This window comes from Clavelina lepadiformis, chromosome 9 (assembly GCF_947623445.1).
Source record: "Clavelina lepadiformis chromosome 9, kaClaLepa1.1, whole genome shotgun sequence".
NCBI classification, from domain to species: Eukaryota; Metazoa; Chordata; class Ascidiacea; order Aplousobranchia; family Clavelinidae; genus Clavelina; species Clavelina lepadiformis.
The window spans coordinates 13,585,314-13,604,788 of record NC_135248.1 but is presented as its reverse complement, the minus strand read 5'-3'; the positions used below and the strand labels follow the sequence as shown (position 1 = coordinate 13,604,788).

General features: G+C 36.6%; 1 protein-coding gene across 3 annotated transcripts; it reads right to left on the bottom strand.

Moving 5' to 3' along the window:
- Positions 1 to 4,005: 4,005 nt before the first annotated feature.
- LOC143471085 (uncharacterized) lies at positions 4,006 to 19,475 on the bottom strand. 3 transcript variants are annotated; one of them, XM_076969434.1, is made up of 20 exons: positions 19,362 to 19,475; positions 18,951 to 19,236; positions 16,670 to 16,738; positions 15,571 to 15,734; positions 13,991 to 14,147; positions 13,784 to 13,919; positions 11,310 to 11,491; positions 10,172 to 10,309; positions 9,699 to 9,992; positions 9,444 to 9,494; positions 8,566 to 8,663; positions 8,040 to 8,194; positions 6,915 to 7,267; positions 5,870 to 5,967; positions 5,374 to 5,531; positions 5,209 to 5,294; positions 4,876 to 5,112; positions 4,622 to 4,760; positions 4,403 to 4,549; positions 4,006 to 4,229 (listed from the first exon to the last, which is right to left on the bottom strand). In XM_076969434.1, the coding sequence occupies exons 2-20, from the start codon at positions 19,228 to 19,230 to the stop codon at positions 4,052 to 4,054; spliced, it is 3,120 nt and encodes a 1,039-aa protein (XP_076825549.1). In that variant the 5' UTR covers positions 19,231 to 19,236; positions 19,362 to 19,475; the 3' UTR covers positions 4,006 to 4,051. The 3 variants fall into 3 exon arrangements, with proteins under 3 accessions (XP_076825549.1, XP_076825548.1, XP_076825550.1); XM_076969433.1 differs by having other exon boundaries at positions 9,444 to 9,992; XM_076969435.1 differs by lacking the exons at positions 4,006 to 4,229; positions 4,403 to 4,549; positions 4,622 to 4,760 and having other exon boundaries at positions 4,974 to 5,112; positions 5,175 to 5,294; positions 9,444 to 9,992.

The window sequence follows — 19,475 nt, the reverse complement described above, 5'->3', positions numbered from 1 at the left end:
CCTGGGCATTTAAACGTTTATTTGTAAACTTTTAAGTTGTTATTGATTGTACACGTTTAAATGACAGGTTGTGGTTAAATTTATACAAGTGTTAATTTAGACTCGAAAATGAAACGTGTCAAAGAGAGTGGAGCTTTTTTTTAAAAAGAAGATAAAGCAAGAGAAGCAGAATTGAAAAAGCACAAGGGAGCTATGCTAAAATTTGTAACCTCTTCTGGTTCAAATGTTTTTTTAACATTACCAGAGAACGATTCAAATGAAAACCCAGACAATAACGCTGAGCTCCAGAGAGATACTGAAAATATCAGCTTATCAGCAGAAACGCAAGGGTCTATCAAAAGTAATACCAATGAAATCAATTATGCATTGCCGGTTATAGATGAAGACGATCGTCGAAGGTCAAAATAACGACGAAACAGTTGCAGTAGTCAACAATTTGCCCAATGATGTGGCCTCTTGGCCTGAAGTTATAGATCACCATTTATATGGATGAAGAGCGAAAAAAGTGGAAAGCAATTTTAGAAAGCGTTGTTGATGTCATATTATTTCTAAGTAAGCAAAACCTTCCTTTTCGAGGACATCGTGAAGCTTTTGAATCCAACAACCAAGGGAATTTTTTAGAGACCGTGAAGCTTCTGGCAAAATATAGTCCCGTAATCATCAAATACCTTTCTGATATTCGTATTTCTACGAAGATGACAACTACTTATCTTTCTCCCACTATTCAAAATGAGCTTATTTTGCTTCTCAGTAAAAAAGTCAAAAACATCAAGAGGTGTGCGCGAAGCTAAATATTTTGCGATTATGTGCGACAGTACTCCGGACGTATCACATACTGATCAAATGACTCTTATAGTCAGATATGTAATAATCAAAAACAGTATTGCCCAACTGAAGGAATCGTTTTTGAATTTCTTTCCGTTGAGCGGAAAAACGGCAGCTGAAATTTCTCAATCTATTCTAGATGAACTTGAACTAAACAACTTAGATGTGATGATGTGTAAGGGACAAGGCTACGACAACGCATCTACTATGTCGGGAATTCATACTGGAGTTCAGCAAAAAATCAAAAACATAAATCCAAAAGCACTACTCGTACCGTGTGGAAATCACACACTGAATCTTGCAGGTGTTTACTGTTCATGCCGTCGGATCGCCGCATTTAAGCGACAGATTTTCCCTGTTTTACAAAGATTGTATGTTTTTTGCTGCCTCTACTCATAGATGGGATGTCCTTCTAAAGTATGTGCCACTCGCGCTGAAGCGAGTGATTGATACGCGATGGAGCGCACATCACGCTGCTGTAAAGGCCCTTCACGCAGGTTTTGGAGCGGGGGTGTTCAAATGGCGGATCTCGATCCGGATCCGGATCTTTTCAACTTTTTGTCTGGATCTTCCAATGTAGTCTTGAAACAATCTTGCAGCTGTAGCACACTTCACTTTGGACTTTTACAAAGTTATAAATATGTTGTAGGCCCTACAATGTAGGGTACATTTACATAAATAAAGCACCATTAAAATTAAAGCATGTCCAATATGTTTACTATTCGTATTTAGTGGATCACCACGTTGTCAGGTTTGGTTGTGGTGGATCATGGCAGAAATTATTTGAACACCCCTGCTCTAGAGGAACTATGTAATCCAAACGAAAATCTTAATACACGAGGTGACGCTCATAGTATTCTAGAAGCGATTCAGAACTTTTCTTTCTTTTTCTTCTTATGTTTTTGGAAAGTAATCCTGCGAGAATCTCATCATACTTAAACTTACTTGCAGCAAAAAGGATTGCTGTTAGCGCAATGCTCTAACAAGATGAAAACGTTTGTCAACTTTTTAGTGGAAGAACGAGACAATCTGGTTAAAGGTTCTGTGCATGCAGCGATAAAAAAATGCACAGAGCTAGAGATTCCAGTTGAAGATCGGAGAGTTCGCAGAAAAAAGAGAGTGCCTGGCGAACACGCAGAAGATGCTGGCCTTAGTGTTGTTGGAGAAGTAAGACGATGCATGTTTCAAGCATTGGACAGATTTAAACTTGAAGCTGAAACTAGGTTTACAGGCATACACCACTTGAATGATGTTTGGATTTTTGAATCCTCACGCACTGCTGCAAAGCGAAAGTCACAATGGATTCACCAACGCTTTCAAAAGTTCAAACATTGGTGTTTCAACTGCGAGTTGTGAGAGGAGTTTCTCAAAGTACAAAATGATAAAGTCCTATTTACGTTCTACCATGAATGATGATCGGCTATCAGCTCTATCGATTCTTTCTATAGAAAGACATTATACGTTCAAAAATTTGATTTTGAAGATATCATCGCTGATTTTGCTTCGGCGAAAGCTCGAAAAGTTCAATTTTGAGGCGGCTATTGATCTTTTATTTGCCTAATACATTTGTTCTCCATTTTTTGTCTTTTATTTTAGGCCTTAACGCTGAGACAGTGAGGCTTCTTTCTCAAGCAATATAGAACTTCTGAGACGCGGCACATTATCTGTAATTATTTTTATTGAAAAGATTGCGTGAACATGAAACTATACTTCAAAATTTGCTGCAGTCTACATAGGGCGGCATTTTCATCGAAAGCCAGGGGCGGCAGCATATGCTCCTACGCCACTGGTTACAGGTTCGAAACCCACCGCTTGCAATAAGACGATGAAACCAGAGCTATATCGGGTTTGTCTGTGAGATCATCTCTACTGTCTCTGCAGAGTCTGGTCAGCATGAAGTTTTAACTAGGGCGATTGTCGTGTTTATATGATGTCAACTGGTGCGCTGGGACTACGCGAAGTAACTCCAAATCCCTGTCACTCTTCTAGTTACAATTTGTTCACTTATCACAGTGGTGCAGGCCAGATGTCACCAAAACTTGCTTTCCAACCGATCTTCTGGATCTCATTGATTCTCGACGGATAAACTAAACCTCAACAAAGAGCTTTAACAATGTTTAAAAAAATATAATTTGAGTTTATTCTCGATTCATATAAGAAAAAATACCGGGGTGGGTGGGAATGTGCCCTGGCTTGGTGGAAATGCCAACGAACCGCAAACAATAGGTTGCTGGTTCAAACCAGCTGGATGCTTAGACAATCTCCACCACTATCGGGCCCAGTCCAAGTAGATAAAGCCGCGAAGCGGCCGGTCGAGCCACGAAGCGCGGAGTGGCGAGTAAAATTTATTTTGCTTGAAAAAACTACAAAGTCGGCAAATAATATATGAAGACCTTTTTATATACTTAAGTATTAGAATTAACGTCTATCTAAGTTGTAGTTTAACCTCTTCTGTGGCGCTCGTGTGATCACATTCTTCTTGCTTTGAACTTCAACAAGCGCTTACTCAATGATTGCTGAAGTATTTGCAAGCCTTGGGTCAGAAAAAGCTCGAAATAGCAAGCGTACTGATTAATTATTTTAGAAATACTTGCCATCATCAGCAGATTTTAAGTCTGATCAATCTTCATCCGTCCTGACCGACTCCAGTGAGAATCGGACCCCCTACCTCAACTCCACGTTCAAGCACTTCAGCGTAAGAGACTTTTGGACCGGTGGTAAATGAAGGGATAATTTAGAGTCATATTATAACAACAGTTCTTCACCTGGCGCAACTTTACCACTGAGGGTAATTTTGTCTTGTTTGAGAAGTGAGTTTACCGATTAAATGCGTAGTAGATGTTCGACTCCAGTGGGAATCGAACCCACTACCTCAATTACAACGAACATGCGATTTAACTTGAGAGATCCTTGAACCGACGATAAATGGATGGATATTATACGGTCACATGATAACAACAGTTCTTAACCTGGTGCAAATTTACCATTGGTCCGAGTTTACTAATTTCAGGTGGCGTCAAACACCAAAAAATGCCATAAAAACTTTAATTGTTTTTATTTATATTCTAGCTGTTTTATTTCACAGTTTAATCAAAGATTTACGTCAAGTTCACAACCTAACATCATTAGACCAATGGACCTCGTCCAAACGGCTTCTATACCAACGCCAGATCGCAAGCATATCTTAGCAAAATTTTATTTTTCAAAAATTACACTTCAGTAATCGTTATTTACTGTGCAAAATCTCAATTCTTGAACGTCCATGGTTGCAAAGTATGTCAGCTTTACCATCGGCGTTTGCGTCGAGAAGAATGACCTCATCACTGGCGCCGGTGCAGAAATAAGATTCGAAAACCGCGTCTGCGTCAAAGACTGCATTTTTTGACAACTTCACTGACAACAACCTGTAGAAAAAGTAGAAAAAGAAGAAATATTGCAGTAATCTGACAATATTTTCTAAGCAAGTTAGTAGTAAACGTCCATAAACTCTACACCGGAAAAAAAACAAGTCAGTGAACGAAGCATGTGCAAAAACTTTTCTCTGTAACAAAAATTTTCAATGAAGCAATGACATTACCTTTTATCTTTGTCCTGACACAGCAAATCATCCAAGCCATCACCATTAAAATCCGCTGAATATTTTGCCCCTCTACTGCAGTCCTGCATGTAACCAGACCATCCGAGTGCAGCAAAACGTCCAGATGTATCCCCGTACAAAATGTGGCTGTTAACACATGACCGTGCACATCAGACAAATCTTTGTAAAGGACAAGGTAGTTGTCAGAAGAAAACTTACAAAATGCCACTGTCCTCGCCACACATTGCATCCTGGTTAAGGTCGCCGTTAAAATCGCCAAACACCCACCGGAGTGTTTTAGAAGCCGGGCAGGGATTATTGAGCGGTTTTATCGGCGTTCTCCTGAACATCTTGATCACTAGAAATATATTTAATTTATTAAATGAATGAAAAGTAGCAAAAGTTGGACTTTTACCAACGAGTGCCATCTGTCAAGTATCCTGCTCTGTGTTGTACTAAAGATAAACAATTACTTGGCTCCTCGCTGTACAGCCCAACTCTACCAGATGCACACGGCTGAGTGTTGCAGTCTTCAATTTTGTGAAATGAACTTTGAAGATTTCCACCTGGACAATGTTTAGCGTCCCACGTCAAATATCTGCCTGAATAACGGTTCGTTTTTTGACACAATCGCTTTCTGGTTCTCTTTCCACCTCCACAGCTTCTCGAGCATTTTACTTTGTCGAACCAAGGAGACCATAGCGGGTGATCTGAATAAATAAGAGATAGGTTGATGGCAGTTGAGCGGAAACAGTCAAGTCAATATTTCTACTTGAGTGGCTTCAGCGGTTTGTAAGATCAAATACCGGCTTCACAGAACGGAACATTGCAGTCGATGCCGTCCAGCTCCGAACCAATGCACTTAAAACGACCTCCTTGACATGTTCTCTCCCTGAAATAACAAGCACGTGACAGCAGGACTTTCCAGTATAAAGGACAAAATCAAGTGTAATTGCACTTGAAACCTCCACCTGATTTTGTATATTTGAACTCCACAAGTTCTGCTGCATTGTCCAAATTCTGACCAGGGTCCCCACTGAGATGGCGTTGGACAACCACTTGGACGGTCACTATCAGTGCATTTCTTTCTTTTAGGTGAGAATGTGTTGGGATAGTAATATTCGCATTGCTGCACATACTTTGCGATTTAGTAATTGTAATAAAAAGTTAAAAATCTTGGATTCTTTTCGTAGAAAGAAACCCAATTGTCTAGGAAACATTTCTAAATAAAATATTTAAATATGCTGACTTTGTCATAAAAGTACTAGTTTACCTGATTTTTAACGTTTTATTGAATAGCATTTTATAATTTACATTTTTTTCTGATAATAATTTTGCAACTTCATTATGAGTAATGTAAGCAGATTAATTATATCTTTGCAACGGCACATACTTTAACATTTCGCAAACCTTTGTAAGTTTACCACCTGAAGATTATTTCGTTTCATACAGAAAAATGTCACTTACTGCAACAGTTCCATTAATACATTTACGGAGAGCAGTCATATGCTCAGAAGTACACTGACAGGTTCCCCATGGTCCCCATGGTCCCCATTGAACGAGCTCTAACAAAAAAAAATTCTCAGTCTTTCAATGATGAAACAAGAAAGAAGCAGTTTTCGAACATACCAAGGACTACAAAGATGGGAAATAATTGGTTATCATTTTTTCATCAATTTTAAAGAAATGATTCAAGTCACATCAATTGTTAAAACGATGAAATTCCATCAAGTCACGACATGAAAAATGTTAACACCAATAACTTCGCTTTAAAAAAATGACAAAACCACCATAACTTAGTGCGACATTCGGTCAATTTATACACAAACGTAATTTAAATTCTACGACAGGTTTACCTACAACGCATTTATGGTTTATAACCAAAATTTACCTGACAAATTGAAGGTAGCAATGAATGCTAGACAAGAATAAACAATCAAACAAAATTTATTGAAAACTCAAATTACTAACTCCTACTGGAACCAACAACTCATAGAAATATGAAATAGGCGCCAAGTAAAGTTTAACTGTTAAATGAACAAACCAAGCAAACGTTGTAATATTTTTTTAGAGTAATAAGCAAAGTTTTTAAACACAAAAGAACTGGTATATGTTCGCATTGAAGCATGAAATTGTATTGTCACGATACAAGGACCACAAAAAATTTTCAATTAGAAAAACATTATAAAAAATTAAACGCAGATAAAGTATTTTAAGACAGGTCAAAAACCTTGAGGTGTGAATGACTTGCAACACTTCTAAATGATATGGGTGAACTATTCTGGCACAATATAGTTGTTTTAGTTTTATATTTCATTTTCAACGTAGGAAAAGTTAACTAAAAGAAAAAGTCCAACTTGAACCCGAATGGATCTGAAGAAAATTTTGGGAGTGCCCCCTTACCCCAGACTCGACACCCAAGCTCTTCAGTTACGTCACACTTTTTACTTTAAAATAGCTATAATGGACGCTTTAACATATACTGTACAATACTAAGCAAACATAGTCATACTGGTATGAACAGTTGAACCGCCGCCGCCAGTTGTATCACCACCAGTTGAACCGCCACCAGTTGAACCGCCACCAGTTGAACCACCACCAGTTGAACCGCCGCCAGTTGAACCCTCGCCCGTTGAACCGCCACCAGTTGAACCGCCGCCAGTTGAACCACCACCAGTTGAGCCGCTGCCAGTTGAGCCGCCGCCAGTTGAACCACCACCAGTTGTGCCACCACCAGTTGAACCACCACCAGTTGAACCACCACCAGTTGTACCACCACCAGAAGTACATCTCGGGATAGTGCAGGGTACAGTACTAGAACTGACTCCATGGCAATTACCATTACCTGCAGGACAAACTCTCTCCCTAAAAAAAAAGCATGCACATATTACCAGTCTAAAATTTAACTTGTTATTTTCATGCTCTTGTAAGCCAGACAATTTAAGGAGGACAAAAGATATAACGTGGTTTGCGATTTGTTCCTCTGACCCACACTCACAAGCCGCTGAATGTGCCACTTCCCAGTTGTGAAGGATTGAGCAAAACACTTAAAATTCCAGCAAAGCGAATAGTTGGAACGATGACAGATGGCCACATGGGATTTTTTGATTCAAGTAGCTAACCGTTGCTAACGTTTAAGTATTTGCTGCATTTTAACATTTAAAATGGTCCTGGTGATAGTGGTAGGCTAGCTCAAAGGAATACAGTAGTTAGTTAGAAGTGATGTTTCCGTTCTACACATGAGTACATTAACTATTGAGTACTTACTTATCGAGCTAGCAAGTGCAAGATTTTTAATGGCATGTACTTTAGTACGTTTAAATCAAATCTATTTATAACTGATCCAAACACCAGTGTTAGGTGTATAAATTTCACATTGTGATGCCATAACTGTCATCACCTTCACCAGAATGATCAGGAAATGTGCGTTTTTGCAACACATTTCTGTCAATAATTGCAATTTTTGGTCAACATATTTTAACACCTGCTGCTTCCCACTCAGACAAAACTTGACGTAGTAGAAACTAATTTACCATTGCACAATACTCAGTCTATGTAATTTAAAAATACAATAGATATTAAACACTCTCGAATACAACAAAACTTAATTTAGGGATGTATTTATACGAGGTTTAACCTTATTTTAAAAGCATAAGTTCCACAAGTTTTGGAACATCGTCCATAACTGCCCCAGGGTCCCCACTGAGCTGAAGTGCAAGTTGTTGGACGATCGCTGGCAATGCATTTCTTCTTTCTGAATATCTCAGCCTCAGGAAACTTTTTTGTGCATTCCTGCATATACACCATACTAGTAGCTACAGAATAATATTAATTTATCAATAAACAGAATAACCTGTTGAAACAATCATTGTACATTACATTTTTATCTATTTCCACTGATATATGTTTAGTTGTTTACCATGTCATTGTATTGTATCTTTTACCATCATCTGGTAACGTATGCTCAACGTTTTAACGCACAACTCTTTTGAGCTTAATTTTGTTACAGTTTAACAGCATTGCTCTGAGTGCTGGAACATCGTCACTATAGCACAACATACTCAGCACTTTGCAGAACTTTCAGTTTCAACATATTGTCTTTCTTTTAGCTGGGCCTTTGTTAATGAACATTTCTTTCCAGACAAAATGAAAAAGGTACTTACAGTATAAGCTCCACCAATGCAAGTACGCTTAGCAAAGGCAAATACACTTGTACATGTGCACTGTCCATATGGTCCAAAATCACTCCAACGCATCGACCCTAAGAAACAATAAGGTTTTTCTAAAAATTACTTGCAATGTAAAATTTGAGTGGTTCAACAAGAAAATGAAAATATTTTTTCCAAAAAACGCACATAGTGTAGCTGATGAACAACTGTATTGTAAAGACTTAATTAACATTGTCAAAATTTTGAACAAGATTTACAGTTTGAAAAACTTAATTACCGTATTTTACAGACCATTAAGCGCACCCGATTATAAGGCACACTGTCAATAAATTGCTTTGATTAGTTTTTTGTTCATACATAAGGCGCACGATCAATTTATGAGGAAAAAAAGCATTTAAATTGCGCCTTACGCACCGCACCGCTCACCTTGTTACGTAATAAATGTAAGCAAGTCACACTAGTACAATGAGCAAAAGAAAAAATGAGCCTAGTGAATATCACAGTTGCTAGATGCTTTTACCGTAGTTAATTGTGTAAGTCGGTGGTTTATTTATATAATAATAGTATCGGTACTGGTTTTGAGTGTAGGCAATAAAGCACTATTTGATCCATACATTAGGCGCACCGGCTTATAAGGCGCACGATCAATTTATGAGGAAAAAGAAGGATTTTAATTGCGCCTTATGGTTCGTAAAATACGGTAATGTATTATTTTAAGAAGACAAATAAATTGACAAAAATTTCTAATCAAATAAAACTGTGAGACAAATATTAACGGATCAACAAATCAAATTTTTTCACATCTATCTGTATAAGAAAGGCATGATATTGAGAAAATAATGGGTTTAAAATAAAACCTGTTTAACCATTACCAGTTGTGCTACCACCGCCGCCAGTTGAACCATCACCGGTTGAACCATCACCTGTTGAACCACCACTGCCGCCAGTTGAACCACCACCAGTTGAACCACCACTAGTAGAACCATCACCGGTGGAACCACCACTGCCGCCAGTTGAACCACCACCAGTTGAACCACCACTAGTAGAACCATCACCGGTTGAACCACCACTGCCGCCAGTTGAACCATCACCTGTTGAACCACCACTGCCGCCAGTTGAACCATCACCTGTTGAACCACCACTAGTAGAACCATCACCGGTTGAACCAGCACTGCCGCCAGTTGAACCGCCACTGCCGCCAGATGAACCACCACCAGTTGAACCACTACTGCCGCCGCCAGTTGAACCACCACCAAGCCAACCACCACCAATAAATTCAATGGTACCAGTGCCAGTTGAACCATCACTAGTTACTTTGCCGTCTCCTAGTTTCATGTTTTTGCAGTAAAGTGTATTCAATTCGTTGATATCCTCTTTCGATAAACTTCTCGTAAAGTCTGGCCAGTTTTTGGATTCATGGTCTAAAATCAAATTTCAGTAAAACAGAAATCATATGCAAAAGTATTCGGAGGAAATTATTTTACAAAAGTCACATAGTGTTTAATGACAAGTTGTAATGTCATGTCAAAAATTGTCGTATTCTTATGCAATGCTAGCAATGATATAGTACAAGCCTATCACACAATAAAAGATGCTTTACTAGGCAACGGTTCCATTGTTGGTTTGAAATTTTTTGAAAATAGATATTTTCCGTAATGCATGAGAGACTCAAAGTCATATGGAGAACCCAAATCGAGTGCATGTTTGAGTGGAATCTTTTGGTATTGCAACTCAGACCCTTGAAAAACATTGCAGTGGAAAAATTAAATCAAAAACAGGTATAGACATTCCAGATAACATGTACAAGAGTGTCATTAGTCATTACATAGCAATACATTAACACAGGGCTGTGAAGTGAAGAGAATTTTGGGTCAGTGGTGTGGGCGACTGTAAAAATATCCTGACTCTGACTGCAACAATAGTTAATTGGTCACAACCGCTAAAACACGATTCGGAATAACTTCTCATAGCAATGCATAGTATTTTTTTAACTAACAAAACCGCTCTGTATCCAAAATATGGTTGCATACAAAATGCAATACTTGCACAAAACAACTTACATGATCAATAGTTTATTATGTGAAAATATCTGCAAAAGGATTACATTGAAATTTTGTTAAATGATTGCTATTGCATGATCATATAATATACATATATGATCATTAAATGATGCTCAAACTAAGCTGCTGGTACTGCTACAGTTTCATATAATTTCAACATTTTAGTTGTGGTCCCAGAAGGGTAATAATGCCTTTACAGAAGTTGTTAAAAGACCTTTTAGCCAGGGAAAAAGTCTCACATACTAGTGCAAAGTGAAATGTTAGCAATTGCTTAATTGTTGGCCAGTGCTTGTCAACGACTGGTTTAACCGATGCAGCAACAGATGATTGACCGCATATTCTACTTATTTGGCATGCTGGTGAAGACTGATAAAAAATTGGATTGGTTATTGCATGAAAAGGATTTGAAGTTTAAGCCAAGGCACAAAAAATCAGTAGGTTTTTGGTATTCACTCCACAGCTCAGCTTTAAAACTTTGCCTGCATGTGACCAGTTAGCAATAAACCATGTTAACCTTGAACAAAACATCCTAATTAAAAGAGCACATACAAAGTTTTCTTCCACAATTTATTTCAGGAACATTTAACTGTTTTCTATGCATAGTTGTCACCATTACATCCAAGCTTTTTTAACCAATCCAAAGTAATTATGATAAAGTGAGGAATAGAGACATCAAACCTTCCCGGATATTGTCCAAGTTGACTTTGATATATTCATCACGATCTGGCCGACAATGTTCATGTTCGAAACCAAAGGTGTGTAATAGTTCATGGGCAATAGTATACCAAAACTCACAACTATACCCAACGCTTAGTTCTTGGCCAGTTTCAGCAGCCCAGGACTGTTTTCCAAGGTCAGCCCTGAAATTTATTCAATTTGAAAGAAAAACTCGTTAATCTATGTTGCTCTTTCTCGTTGAAATATGTGTCTGGTAAGCGACATATCTGAACACTCAAATAAATAGAATCTAACAGTGAAATCACATTATGCGAGTCAGAATGAGTTTTAGACTAAACAAGATTAAGATTCAAAAAATGAAGAGTATTAAACTTTCAACTGCACCAAAAATGAAGAATACAATTAAAAAAAGTTTTAAAATTGGTCAACGAATGCAAGAACTAAAACAAGCAGTGATTAGCGACAAACATGAAACAAATGAAATCTAAATAATATTAGTTGCCGTAATCCAAATTGGAATTTTATTATAAATTTGCCATATCTGTTTTAGTGAGATTTCCTGATTAAAAATATATAAGTTGCTATCAACAGTTTTATGACAAATAGCAAAGATTTCTTTTTTTCGTGGTATGAATAAATGAGATATGACTGTATTCAGCAAAATTCAATTGTATTCTATTGTATGGTCAAACGTCCTAAAGAGTGCGCAAACAGATTTGTCCCCAAAAAATGCCCACCGGTCATTATAAAAAACAAACAAAAAATATATTATCGTCTTCAATGTACTTTTGTTGACCAATCTTTCATCTAACCATATGCGAAAGATAAACTCACGGCATGTGGTATGACCTCGTAATCTGAATGTATTTTGTGAGGTTATTGATTTTAGGTCAATAACATGTTTTGCATTGGCTGTCTGAAGTTTGTTGTGGCATGTTCCACGTTGGAAAATTCGAAAAAGTTTTTAGGCTTTTTTCTTATCTGCCTGTCATTTACTAACAGAGGGTATTAGTCTTTGACCACAAGTAAAACATTTTTAAATCTTCGGCAGAGTCAGAAGCAATTCTGTGTGCTTGAATTTACCATGTATTTGCGGTTTTCACATTAAAAAAATGCAGGTCACCTGAATGGTCTTGACACGACTCTTTGCGTGACTGAAGTTTTTTCCCTTTTTTTCTTTGGTGTCTTTTAAGACATAAATATTTATTTTATATGTTAAATATCTTTTATAAAGCAGTTTATTTCCACCCATGTCCACTGCAAAGACCTAATACAGTGGACTTACTAAACTAGGAAATAGGGTGGCAAAGCCTTTAACCATTTAAGACATGAAAAGTGGGTCGCTTCTTTCGAGACGTGGATGAAAAGCTACATTGCACTTGTCACTAAAAGACACAACAACTCTGCTGCGGGCATTAAAGCGCTTATTGCCTTATAACTTCAAAATTACACAGCCTTATCATTTTCACTTTCATCGTGGTGAGCAATAAAAGCTCTCCCGATTGGAATGCGAAAGATGATATCATAATCGTGGTGAACGCAAAAAGAGAAAAGTTATTGGAGTATCATCACGAACTTACGGCTTAATCAAGATTTGGGGATACACAGACAGACAATTTCAGAATTTAGCGGTGAATGTTTAAACTGAAATATACCGGAGGGTTCTACAAAAAAAAAAACTAACACAGTGGACCGATCAGGACATGAAAAATGCTGTTGATAAATTTCTGAAGGAAAATGAAATTGCTGAAGTATTGCAGCTAATTAGAACATGAATGGAAGCATTTTACGCAAAAGGTAGATATGCCAGGTAGACACTGGGTAAACTTGTTTATGCAGCAAAAAAACTCGCTTAAGAAGGCAAACCTCATTAGTGCAGCACGATGTTTATTTTTTTATGTCAAGTCTATAAATAGACGAGAGTTGGCAACGAAGGTTTTCACGTGAATAGCTCGTGTGTTGTTGTTTGTTTGCAACGCTTTGCAGCAATCTTAGCGCTATTTATTATTTGTTGATGCTTTTTTTCCTTTTTATCAGGTGTTGTGCTGTATTTTGTTTTTGTGTAGTGTGTTAACTCTCAAGTGCTCTCATTTTTCTGAAGTGTTACACCTCACTTGTTTTCATTATTTTCAGTGTTCTCTACTACTTCAATAAATTGGGTAAAAAGGCAAAAAACATCGTCTTAGCTTATTGGTGTACCCATCAATTTTATTAGGTTAAGCAACGCAATTCGATAAGGGTTCATGAATAAGGTCATCCGACACAGAATAAGTTGAAAAAAGCTACACACAAAGTTGTAACCACGTGAAAAAACCTAAAAACAAACATACAGTATATACTTCTTTTAAAAGTAGCAAATAGATACTATTTTTAGAACTGTTGTGAGATAAACAATACATTACAGATTATTACATTACATATTACTTTACATATTATATTACATACACTACATATTATTCAAATTTAGAACATACCAACAGCCACCATCTTGAACATATTTAATGTAGGGAGAGTTTGATGTAGGTAAGTGAGGCTTAAATTGAAAACAGGAGAACGCCTCGAAATGCTCATGTGCCCTTTCGATTGCTTTGACAGCAGCTTGGTTTGATTCTAGAATGATAAATTGCTCGAACATCTAAAGTCTGACAAGACCATTCAGTACGAGATTATGGAGGACTTACTAATTTTGTCTTTCATCGTGAAATAAATTACAACTTTCTGATTCTCAATGTCGTCGTTCCAACGAGTATTAACAGTGTCATGTTTGGAAACAACAAGTGCTGACCCAACCTGAAGCGAAAACTCTTCATATTCGTCATCTTCATCATAACCATAAACCTGAAAAAAAAATTTTTTATCACATGTTTTATCATTGAACTGAGCAATATTAAGCCTGGTCGACACAGGTTGCGATACATTACAATTTGCTGCATTTGCACACAAAAGTTTATGACGAATTGCCCATAAGTTGACGATATATATATGCTACAGTCATTAATCAAACGATGATAAGCGCGGTTGCTATGCAGCTACAGATGCTTGTAATCTGCTGATTATACTTACATATGAGAACAGACGACAGAAGGGTATTTTTTGTTTTCAAAATGATAATATAAAGCACTGAACCATGTATCAAACTGCTTCCAGACAATAAACAAGCTCATTTGTCCCAATATAAAGCAACAAATTTGCATACCAACCCAAAAAAGAACAAAAGTGTTTCCATCTTTTAATTTAAACAAAATGTGTGATTGATATGGGTCGAGGTGATTAAATTGGGTCATGATCTATAAAACTTTGAAAATCCTTTTGCTATTTTATTAACTTGCTGGTTAAAAATGCCACACGTTAAGTTAATGTATGTCAGAGCGCAGTACATCAGTAATGTAGCAAGGCTAATACTTTACCTAGATATAGGCCTGACTATCTGAACATTGAAATGCATGACATTTAAGTTCTAGCAGTTTTAATCTCAGCTTCCGAAAAAGTGTTTTTGTAAAAAAATTAACATTATAAGACACTTTCAAGTATTCGAGTTGTTTACAAAATCGTGCAAAACTTTCACTTTCAAGTTGAAAACAATTCAAATCTACCGGAGCGTTGAGCTTTGTTGCATTGTGTTACTTTGCGGCTTCTGTGGAAAACGGTGTATTGGTTTGACTAAGTGGGCAGGGCTCAGACTGATTTTAACATAACTAAAATTTATGCACCTCTTGATACACGGCAACATCTACAAATAACTTTCCGTGCATTTCAAACATCAGCCTTCGCTTCTAAAGACGTTTCAAACACTTGACTGAATCCAGCCCAAACGAACACCAACAACACCTATAAATGCCTTTAGCAGCTTTAAATTTGGTCCAAAGGCACACGAGAATTACATAACAAGGCAAAATTTGCCACAAACAATCCTTCTCACACCACCCAAAGAAACAACCATCTGTGAGATTACAGAACATAAGAAACAACCCAATTGCATTAAACTAAAACACTATCAATGCTTAGTCATAGGTAGAGGAAAGAATTTCTACCTTCGCCACTCAACAATGAAATTTCATCACTAGTCTTTTGGCAGGTTCCAATAAATATAAGGATTTTTTTACTTGTTTATTTTAACAAGTTTATCTCCAATTCTTCAATTTTTAACTGTTCATCTCCACTCGTTATTCAACGCAAAATCATGTAATACTTAAAGCTTTGTCAAAAATATGTCACCATATGATAATGTATGTACAACATAAGTAAAATTCTTGCAGCCTACCCTCATAAATCGTGATAGTTGAGTCTCCTCTATATGAATATCTCCCTGAAATGCGTGGGTATCTACTGCACATTCACAGCTAACTGGGCATCTATTTCTGTCCATGTCATAACCAAATGGACAGGGGAAGGAGCATAGCGAGACATCAAAATCACACTCAACCGCTAGCAAAAAAATAAAATCATTAAGCTAACTTTAAATGTTGTAGTATATAATATTACTGACCAGAGGATAGAGCTGTAAAAACCTAGGTTCTACGATATTGGGCAACCTGGATACATTGGGATCATACAAGATGTGTTTAATATTTTGGCAAATATGGTGGTTGACTTGGAAATTTAAGATAACAGTTTTTAATATCTTGCTAGCCAAATGTATATGTTTATACATTGCTACTGGATTACTGCAATGCAAATAATTAATGTATGTCATAAACAATGTTCCCTCTAATTTTTCACCAGTCTGAACAAACGCACCAACTCCATGAGTGGTCCCTTGGACCACTGTGAGCAACATCAAACGTGCGCACTGTGGCCATAATTATGCGTATATTTTATTTTCAATTCAGGTTGGATTTTTTTCTTGTGCGCAGCACAAATTTTCCGTGCGCAGAGACCGTGTCAGCACTCAGCAGTGCGCGCAGTATAGAGGGAAGATTGGTCAAAAACTGTTGTTTTCTTTATATTAAACTTTATAACACGATATTGTGAAACACCACTGGCTACTCTATAGACATCAGTTGTGATAATTAGCCAAACAAATTCCTACATATTGCCTTTCAAGCTGTGTTTATTGTATCATTGTTGCAATTTTTCACAAAATATTTTAAGCCTACAAATACAAGTATTAAAAAAGCTACTAATATCCAGTTTCTTATTAGTAAATCCACAACCAAGCAATAAATTGGACAGATAGGAAGATACCCATTACCCTGAATCCAATATAGCTAGCAACTATTTCTCTATTGACTATTGGTCAGTCTAATGGTCTTGGACTCTACCTTAACATAAATTCAAGATGATTTATTTTGATAATATTACATCATAAATAACAATAGCATAAGTACAAGATCAAGATCATAAAGTTTTGCAAAAATTACCTGGACAGGTGTTAAGAACCAAACCATCTGTGCTGCTTCTTCTGATTTCTACGCATGGATCAGTTGGCTCTGTTTAAAGGGTATTTCATTAGCACATAAGATAGGGAGTGCAAAATGTACATGGTGCAACAAACAATTTCAATTGCCCATGACCTGTGGCAATGAAGTAGTTAAATTTTCTCAAGACATCTGACGTGTGATTGTGGCTGATTCCATTACTCAGTAATGTTAAGTGCGATGAAAGTTATTGTTTAGTGCAACAACACTGTAGCACCAAAATAATTTATTTTTTTGTGGTAAGAAACATTGCTATTGTCTTAAGCAAGTACATGATACATGAAAATTGTTTCAACTCTACATATTATAGATAAATCCATTAAACTAAAACAGAATTTTAAACCCATAGTTACGGTTTTTGCTATGATAAAGAACATCCATCATTGTGGAATCGGCCAAAACTAAGCAAGCTGTTATGACAAAAGATAATAAAGATTAAAGTGACATTATCGTTAGGGTTTAATAACAATCCTGTACAAGTCCTTTAATACCATAAAGTACCTTTTATACAGTACACCCGGGTGGCTATGGCCCATAGGGTATCAATTTACTCGAAATAAACAAGATGTTTTAATTAACCATAAACATGCAAAAAATTTTCATTTGCACGCGGCATGAGTCTTGACAAAGTCAGTATTTCATAAATTAAAGCTTGGTGAACACTTTGTCATTTATTTTTACATGAGTTTGCTATGCCGGCTCAAAACCCCAAAGAACTGTGAAGTAATTTTTCTCTATACTTTTCTCTATTAATACAACATCGGTGAAACACATAATGATGGCCAAATACTTTAATGTATTTAGATTTACATTGTATTACACCTGTCAGTATTCGTCGTATGCGTGTTTTTAAATTCAGCAGTTTTGCAACAGATGAAATAGGAAAAACATACATTACCACATTTTCATGGTCATTGTAGCATGCATGATAAGCATTGGGGCTTATCAAGACTTCTGCAACCACTACATTCACATAAAGACATTATGGACTGGTCGTGTATTGCTGCATATAAGTATTGGGCCAAAATCATCCTGACCTATGGGGTGGCTTTATCTCTCCACTAATGTTTTGAAAATATGCGTTTTGGAATAAATTTTGGAAACGAAAACAAACTGGATTATTTTGTCAGACACAATCCTACATAATTCTTAAAATGCTTGCATGTGACCTTAATTTGCTGCAAAAATATTTCGAGTAAATCGAGTAAAAATGGCTTGTGTAAACAAAATTACCCAAATTTTTTGTGCCCCCTCATTAAAGACGTAAGTTTATCAGCAAGGAAGATCAAAAAACAAATTATACACAATTTAGCTTTTATTTTTAATACAGTTTCATTGAAAACTATAAAGGGTGTATATAGGACTCGAGTAATTCATTGAAAACTATAAAGGGTGTATATAGAACTCGAGTAATTCATTGAAAACTATAAAGGGTGTATATAGGACTCGAGTAATTCATTGAAAACTATAAAGGGTGTATATAGGACTCGAGTAATTCATTGAAAACTATAAAGGGTGTATATAGGACTCGAGTAATTCATTGAAAACTATAAAGGGTGTATATAGGACTCGAGTAATCAAACCATGCACAAGATTGTTGTTAAATGGTCGTGTTAGCCCTTGTGTTGGTGAAAAAACATGCTACACACTACACTTGTTAATTATAAACTATTTTTTCTATATTTTAGTTACACGTAGTCATCAAAAAAGCTATTTATGTAGACCACAATTGTATAAATATATACAGAGCATATTTAGGCAAGAAGGCTATGATCACACCTCACAAAGTCAATATAATCGAGAATATATGAGCCTTTTTCTCTCTTACTCTACCACACCTGTCATAAAAAAAATATACCTACGTTATACTAATACAAGAATAGGGGTTGGGGTTATTTTTTTTGAATTGAAGCTACAAATTTCTCAGATTATCTTCCAAAAACAAGAACACAAGTCACACAGACAAAACAATATATTATTAACCCTTAGGTTGATTTCGCTCTTGGAAAATCGTTTTTAGTTTTAGATGTATGAGATAAATTATACATTTATTTTTGCGCAGCATTTGTTGAGGGGTGTATGCTTGGAGATTAAAAAAGCTAGGAATGTGTGGATCAGAGTTAAGAACATTTAATTAGAGTAAAAGAAGATCTACACCGAGTTTAAGTGGTTGTGCTATCAGGGTGGCCTTTAACCACAGTTCTACTGCAACCATTCAAATTACCTGAAAGTGTAAAAGCTAAAACTGCAGCGATACCAGCAGCAACAAACAAAAAAACAGCTCCAATTTTCATGTATGTGACTTTAGCAAAGCCATGTTCCTTTGGTTGTGGTTTTCGGGCATTCGGCTGAGGTTTTCGGGCATTCGGTTGCGGTTTTTGGACATTCATTTGTGGTTTTCGGACATTTGGCTGTGGTTTTCGGACATTTGGTTGTGGTTTTCGGGCATTTGCTTGTGGTTTGTTTCTTGTTGTTTTCTCTTGTTGTTTGCTTGATTTGTACATTGTTTTCTAAAAATAATGGAAAATGGTATTCCAATCTTCATTCTTGGACTATGGTAAGTCATTGCACAACTTGAACCGACGATGAATATTCATTAATGTCAATAACAACTAAAGCCTGAAAAAAAACCTACCTTTGAACTTTCCAGAAGAAAGTCTTTTCAATTCATGGTCATATCATTTCAATTATAATTTGTTTTACTACCCAATCAAAGAACCAATAACTCATAAACTCATCATTAGCTGCT

What these genes read in the sequence shown, in the direction of transcription:
- LOC143471085 (XM_076969433.1), bottom strand. Translation starts at nt 19,230, where the DNA reads ATGTACAAATCAAGCAAACAACAAGAGAAAACAACAAGAAACAAACCA. An exon ending in GTATTAATGGAACTGTTGCA is followed by an intron (nt 5,532 to 5,869) that starts GTAAGTGACATT and finishes AAGTATGTGCAG; the next exon opens with CAATGCGAATATTACTATCC. An exon ending in TGTCAGGACAAAGATAAAAG is followed by an intron (nt 4,230 to 4,402) that starts GTAATGTCATTG and finishes CTTTTTCTACAG; the next exon opens with GTTGTTGTCAGTGAAGTTGT.